The 7,436-nt window shown below is 44.6% G+C and overlaps 1 protein-coding gene across 10 annotated transcripts in view; it reads right to left on the minus strand.

The window, feature by feature from the left end:
• The window catches only part of EBF3 (EBF transcription factor 3), a 148,076-nt gene that overhangs the window by 40,917 nt on the left and 99,723 nt on the right, over positions 1-7,436 (minus strand). For 7 of the 10 annotated variants that reach the window (XM_027840481.1, XM_027840476.1, XM_027840484.1 and 4 more), the window contains 2 exons: positions 5,702-5,783; positions 1,078-1,222 (listed from right to left, as the gene is read on the minus strand). In XM_027840481.1, coding sequence (XP_027696282.1) covers positions 1,078-1,222; positions 5,702-5,783 — 227 coding nt within the window. The remainder of the gene's footprint in view (positions 1-1,077; positions 1,223-5,701; positions 5,784-7,436) is intronic. The other 3 variants (XM_027840483.1, XM_027840479.1, XM_027840477.1) reach the window with 1 other exon arrangement.

Raw genomic sequence — 7,436 nt, forward strand, 5'->3', positions numbered from 1 at the left:
GTCTGAATCATATTTCATTCTGATCATCACCACTGGCTCCATTCACTTTTCTGGGCAAATGCATTAGTTCACCCCTCAGACAGATGCCCTGAGTCCGCCAGGATCGTTGTCCTCTAACAGTTCCATGGGTGGGGGTGGGGAATTCTCAAACCTGCTGTTGTTAGGGGTTCAACTCACTCTACAGAAATCACCTTGCTTAAAGGAGACTTCAGATCTCTGCCCCTCAAGGTCACCCAAAGAGGAACTCATTTACAATCAAAGAGATCTTACGTTAAGGGGAATCAGGATCCATGTTGGTCTAGAGGGGCTTCTCCTTTCTCCAGTGACCTTTCCATGTTCCTCTAGGTCTCCTGATAATTGCAAAGTATTGAGCCCGTAAGTGTGTGAATATGGATTGGAGGCTAAGGGCGCCCACTGCCACGTGTCCAAGTCTCTCAGATTTGTAAGTGGGCATCTAGGGACGTGTTTCTCTATCCCTCTGTTCACAAATGTCTCACTCTTAACTCTCCAGACAAGAAGTCAATTGTTGTTGAATGGGTGTTGCAAGACAAACATTTTAAGTGCTTTTTCTTATCCCTAAACCCTGCTGTTTTCTTCTGTGGCGTTGGGACCAAGGTCGGAAAACTGACCCCATGGTAAACCCTTCACGGGGTCAGTCATGTGTTTACCATCCATTGGCAATGGCAGACACAACCTGAGTCTCCCTACCTCTGGAGCAAGGATTATGACAAGCCAAAATAAAATCAAATAAATTAAAAGAGCAAGAAAAGCTATAAGCAAAACAAAGCTTTTAAACAAATGGAAGGAAAGAGAATGGAAAAGAGTTTTTTTTATTTTTTAAGTGGGCTAAGCGCAAAACATGAGGCATTAAAGGAGAGGAATCTCAAGAGAATGTAAGAAGCAAATACAGAACTGTCCTCTGCTTGACAAGGCCTGGGATGCTTTTTAATGGGTAGTTTGATCAATGGGAGGAGGGAAAACCATGTGAAAATAATTGTCGAGTGTATCAACACAAAGGATGATGCAAAAAAAAAAAAAGCATTGCAAATAAAAAAAGACATGTAAATGTGTGCCTACCATTTTCCAGATAAGAAGGGGCCGTACCTTCTGACGGGTCAAGGCGGCGGGCCCGCCTTCCGTGTTTGGAGTTGTTGTGCACAAACATGTTGTCGGACACAGCCAGAACGTGGCCATCCACGTTGACTGTAGTTGATACAACAACCTGCCAAGAGAAAGTCAGTTGTAACATGGGATTTAAAAACAACAACAACAGCATATTTATGTGGTTTTTTACTTTGTTTTTTAATACAACTTTAAAGGGGGAAAGGAAATCACCTGATTGTGCCTGTAAGTTTTCCATTGATGCCCACCCACCATTCGCTGGTCTGGGGCTAATAGTCAGGATTTTTTTTTTTAACTCACAATTGTTTCTCTTCAAAACCTGCTACACTAATGAGAGCTTAATCTCCTATTATGCTAACAAGTGAATTCAATTCAGGGAAATATTCTTCTAGCCATTAGCTTCAGAAACACCCCTCTAGCCACTCATTTTAAAAGCTGCTGTTTTGATCTGTTGATATATTGATTAGATAGTTTATCTAATTAAAATTTGTTCACTTGAGACTGCCTTCAAATGAAGGCTGTGAGGATCCCCTACTACCAGCAACTGCTGAATAAATCAGAGCCCCCACTCCCTACATTCTCTCAGTAAATGATCTCTGGGTCAATTTCACAATTACATTTAATGTCTGATAATGAACTTTTTGGCATCTGAAAAGACAGAGTGGAAGATGAATAGTGAAAGTGTTTTCAGTCCCCTCGAAGTACCCCTCTTCAAGTTCATCCGGATGGTGAATGACCCGGGCATACCCAGGGAATTTCCTCCATTGTTTTTGAGTGAAAGGCGCCTATTCTTGTGTCCAGGTCCAGAGCCCGGCCAAAGGAGAGATGATGGGGAGGGCCTTTAGCTCCCAACTACTTGTTGGTACACACTGAAATAACAACATAGGCAAAGGGGACGACCTTGCTGACCAAGACAGCATCTCGGAGGTTGGAGGCGACACTCTCCAACAAACCAGTGAAATGGGGAATGACCATTCTTTTAATGGTTTTTTAAAATGGTGGTGGCTCCAAAGGGTTGACGTCATTTGAATAGCAAAGATAGAAGCACAAGTTTGACGGGAATATTACAGTACGGTCCCTTTGGTGCAAGTCCAGATTGGAATCCCGTCCCTGGGATGAACGAAGTTGTGAGTCTCCTCCTCAGACCAGGCCAGGTGAGTCTTTGAGATCATGCCAGACTTTGGTTAATATCAAGCAAACCATCGCTCAGCCCCTGGAGCAGATTGCAGCACTGTGCAGTAGAAGAATCTGACCATTCCAAATTAGAAATGAGCTATCTTCTGGGCTCTGGGTGCTGACAAATTCGAAATGCCCAACAGAATCCAGCATTCAAAATAAAAGTTGTGCTCATCTCTCAGTACAGTCACAGAATGCATTTTTGAACTTAGCTAATTAATAGGCTTGATCTGAAGATTAAGAAATGGCACCATGATGAGGATACTACCAAAAGATTAGGGTTGGGACTGCCTTACTGACAAAGAGTCCCTTCTGCTTTTCGGTTAGCATCTGAAATATCCTACACCTTCAGGGCTTTGGAGTAGCTCTCTTTGCCGCAGCTTTCTGGATGGGATGTTGGTCCTCTCAGCACCTTTCGGATACATTCTGCCCCAGAGGAGGCCGTGGTCTGGCTGCCCCTTCTACAGGGCCATGGCTTTCCTAGGAGACACCAGGCGGGTCAGTCCTAGAGATCCTAGGAGCACAGATTGAGAGCTGCAGGGGACTTGAGAAGTTATCTGGCCCAACCCCCTCCTTCTATAGAGGAGGAGGATGAGGCCCAGAAAGGGGACTTGTCCAAAGTCACAAGGTATATAAGTGGAAGAAGCAGGTTAGTTGTTAAAGGTTTTATTTTGTTTGCCTTTCTATAGTGTTTTATGATTTGCAAAGCAATTCATACGAGTTAACTCATTTGATCTTCACAACAACCCTGGGAGGTAGGTGCTATTATGTTCCCCATTCTACAGATGAGGAAACTTGAGGCAGAAACATTAAGTGACTTGCCCAGAGTCACACAGCTACTAAGTATCTGAGGGAGGATTCTAACTCAGGACCTCATGACCCTTACATCCCATGTCTATCCAATGTGCCACCAAGCAACCACATTTGAACCCAGGGCCTCTCACTTTAAATCCAACACTGCTTTTGCTGCTCTGCTCTGCCTGTATCTTTTACGAAAGACTCCTGGGGCCCCATCATTGTCCACATTACTGAACTTTGACTTTTAACCTGCTCTAGGCAATTAACCTGGGCATCATCATACCAAACAAAGTTATTATAGCTTCGTGGAAAGGGTGCCTCCTTTCCTAGTCACCTAGACCATGGCATGTTAAAGAGATGGGAAAAGGGAGAAGATAAAAAAAATTTTTTTTAAAGACAACTGTCTTTATTCTGTCATCTCTCTATCTAGGTCAGTCACCAAGGGAAAACACCATAGGTCAGCAGAAAGAGAGGAGGCGCGCTGTTTTCTTTCTCAGCATTGGTTCATTCCTGCAGTGTACCTTCAGAAAGGTGCTGAGATGGGGAAACCAGTTGAAAATATTGTTGAAGACCTGACATCCGGTTAAGTCCAGTTAAACCTTCTGAGAGGCAGGGAGATTAGCTCAAGAGACCGCAGAAAGTCTTTCGAGTGACTCCGGGGTCCCACTGCGAAGCCCAAGATCACTTGTGACTGATGCTTCATTCAGTCATCAGTAAGACGAGGAGGACACATCCACTCACTCCAGGTTTGACCTGCTGCTCTGTTCCAATGGATCAATATTGCCAATGCCGGGCGAGGCCAAGATGTGTGAAAAATGGAAACTGGACTGGACTGTTTGCAAGAAACATTTGTCTCTAAGCTACAGAGCCTGACTGTCGGTGCCTGACTAGGGGACCCCTCCTAGGTGGGTTGGTGACCGTGCATGAAAACAGAGGTCATCTCTTCTGCCATAAATCTTAACCTGGAAGTAGAATTTCTCAGAAAACCATTGGGATGCCTTAATAATAAGGCCATGTTCATCATGCCCAGACTTGGATCGCTGAGTAGAGAACTTGAAACAACCATCCTGTATTTTTGAGTCACGAGTAGGGGCTATGGAGAAATCACGTCTCGACACATCAGAGTCTAAATAATCCTAAAATAGCCAAAGAAGTCGTCGTGCTTGTACAGGACTTGCCGTCCTAAAATTATCCCCTAACAATGGCCAAACTGAAAAATGGAGAGAAGCAGTCCTGGTCTACCCATGGCATTAAGTCAGTCCCCTCCCAAAATAAGATCTGTTGGGGTGAAAGTGGGAACCAAGTCAACTAGGGTAAAGGCCCACAAATCAGCCACTGAGGCTAAACAGGATGAAAAGGTCATCTTGTTTAAACTGTAGGGACAGAATTTAGGTGAGGAGAGTGCTATGAAATTGGTCCAGAGCAGGGAAGGGAATGTAGTACTCCCTTAGGAAAACAGCATGAAACCTTTAAGTAATAGTGCCTGGCACATAGTAGATGCCTAATAAATGTTGATTGATTGATTATGTCACTTCACGGTACAACTGAGGAAAAAAATCCTCACCTAACCAAATTTCCCAATGCCTGGCAAAGACAGAGCACCAGCTGTTAAAATGGCATTATGCTGCCTAGCACACAGTGGGGCTTAATAAATGCTTATTGATTGATTGCTTATGCTACCTAGATTGTAAGCTATGTTCTGGTCAGTCAAACACACATGATGTTTTAGGTGATCAAACAAATGCTAAAGTAGACACTACTTTAGGTTTTTTTAAAATTTGTTTTTACTAGAAAACCTTTTTTTAAAAAACCAAAGTGATTTTAGATCTGCCTATTAAACTTTACAAGACCTGAATGGGAACAGTGTGATCAACTCCCAATAGTGACTTTCCAGGGAGTAACTCTTTAAACTCCTAACCCAACTCGTGGAGTTCTAGATGGTTCAGGATCTGTGAAAAAGTCAAGCCATGGGCCGTGACCAACCCCTGAAGTAAGATTTCAAAGATTACCAGCTTAACCTGGGCCACTCTGGACTCCATGAACTTGGGTCCCTCAAGTTAGCAGGTAAATGTGCAGAAGTATTTTCTTGACTTAAATGTTGTCAAGCACAGAGCACGCTGGTGACTTGGTGTGGCCCAGCAGTGACCTGGGCTCTTGAGTAGCATGAACAGGTCCTAGCAAGATGGAAAAGTCCCACGTCCAGCCTAGCAGCAGACTAGGGCTACTGTTCCAGTAGTAGGCTGGTCACTAGGTGGAAAAATCTTTGGCTACGGAAAGCCACAAATAAGGTTAGTTCCCCAAGCACTAAGGATCATAGAGTCTCAGATTGAAAGCAGGAAGGAGTGATTATAAAGACCAGCTCCCTCATTTTACACCTGAGCAAACCATGACCCAGAGATAGAAAGCCATTTATCCAGGGTCCTATAGGTAGTTAAGAGGTGGGATTGGAACCCAGGGTCTCCAACTCCAAAGCCAGCACATGCTACATACATCACTTTGCTTCCCATCTAAAGATTGTTTTCACAGCAAATTTCCAGAATTGGACAATCAACATTGCATGAAATCATTTGGTTGGACCCATCCTGATACTTTTTCAAATGTGTACCTGGAATCTCCGCATATCTCGGGGGTTGCCTGCATTCTTCAAACAGTTCTGATTGCACTTGAGGAAAAACTTGAGAAAGAATCTATAAAGATACAAAAGTGGAGTCTGTTAGGTTTATTAATCAAGAGATGTGATCGTCAGACATTTTAGAAGTCCAGATACTCAGGCGGCATCAAAACCCAGCCACGCTTTCCTTTTTATTGGTCTTTGCTTGAGCTGAGAGGCCCTGCCCAATCTCATGGACGTCAGGAGAGCCAGGGTGGCCATGGGGATGATGTTAATGACAACGCCACATCACATGATGCCTTAGGCCTTGCACAGTTCCTCACACACACACACACACACACACACACACACACACACACACATTATGGTGGCTGAGATCATGGAGATGGCTTCTGATGAGGTAAGGCCGCTGTACAGTTGGTGTTTCCAAGCTCTCTAAGCAGTTACGACGCGGGTGGAGATTTCCTGGCCGCTTAATAAGTTGGGTAGCTTGGGCCTGGTGGTGAAAAGGAGGGATCTTACCACAGCTGGCCATTAACTGCCAGGAAATGTCCGACCCAGAGGTCATTATTACTTAAGTAAACATACTTTTAATATGGATTTTAAGAGGGTTGGACTTTATAGTTGCAATATGTACAACTCTTTATGAAACACATGAGAATTTTTGTTGAAAGAGGGAGTGAGTGATTTCCATGGAACGTAAGCCCATGTTTTAAAAGGTGTACTGAGGAATTCTGGGGGCTGTAAGGAAACGATTCATGTTCTTTCATTCTTGGCATAATTTTGCTGGGTTTAGCATTGGAGAAGAGGCACCAAATTTTGCCAGCGCCTTTTGGCCAAGTCTCGTATTGTGTCTTGGGGCATAAAGGTGACAGGATGTTGTGAAGCTACAACCTGGGCATTTCTGGGTGGTCCTTTCAGCCCTAAAGTATTCTAGGAAGCTGCCGGGTGACCTGAGATTTACCACCAGAACTTCTGGGAGTTCCATGGTGAGTGAGAGGAAGAGGCTGAGGCCAGCTGCTTTTTGACCTTGAACAACAGGAGAATAGGCCGGTATTTCCCCCAGGTTTCTCCCAGAAATACATTCTGTTTTGCCCATGCAGTGTAATTTTTTTCTACATAAAATCCCTCCCCCCCAACCTAGGCAACCTCATGTCATGTCCCCTTAATAATAATGAGAAATCAAGAAGTCTCAAGAAGGAATCTTGGAGACGTGGTGGCAGAGAGGAGGAGGTTTGCCAGCATCGTTTACGGCTGTGTCCTGAGTGGTTTTCTGATTTTAGATGAATAACTAGGCTGTCCGGAAGGTGACTGGTGCTGGTTTAATGAAGACCCGGCCCATGTCATGAGGCTTCCCTATTTGGGGACAGAATCTGCTTCTGTGCTGACCTCCCCTGCCTCTGCTTGAGCTCCCAGGGCTCTCACTGCCACCGCCGCCCATCTGCCAGCGGCACACAGCGAGTCACCTGATATTCCGCCCACCAATTTTTCCTAACAGCCACTGCACAATTAAAGCCAACACGTTCTGTTGCGAGGTAAATTAGGCACACCTGCGGCCAGACTTCATTTGAACTGCATCAGAAAAGGACCTAACAAGGTGAGAGCACACCACAAACTTATAGCCCTGTCAAGCAATTAGGTTTTCACTTCTGGGACATCCACACAGTGCAATTATGCCACACATTACAACCTGGGTAATCTTCTGAACAAATGTCATGTCTCCGAGAAG

This window comes from Vombatus ursinus, unplaced genomic scaffold (genome assembly GCF_900497805.2).
Source record: "Vombatus ursinus unplaced genomic scaffold, bare-nosed wombat genome assembly UNPS02014845.1, whole genome shotgun sequence".
Taxonomy (NCBI): Eukaryota; Metazoa; Chordata; class Mammalia; order Diprotodontia; family Vombatidae; genus Vombatus; species Vombatus ursinus.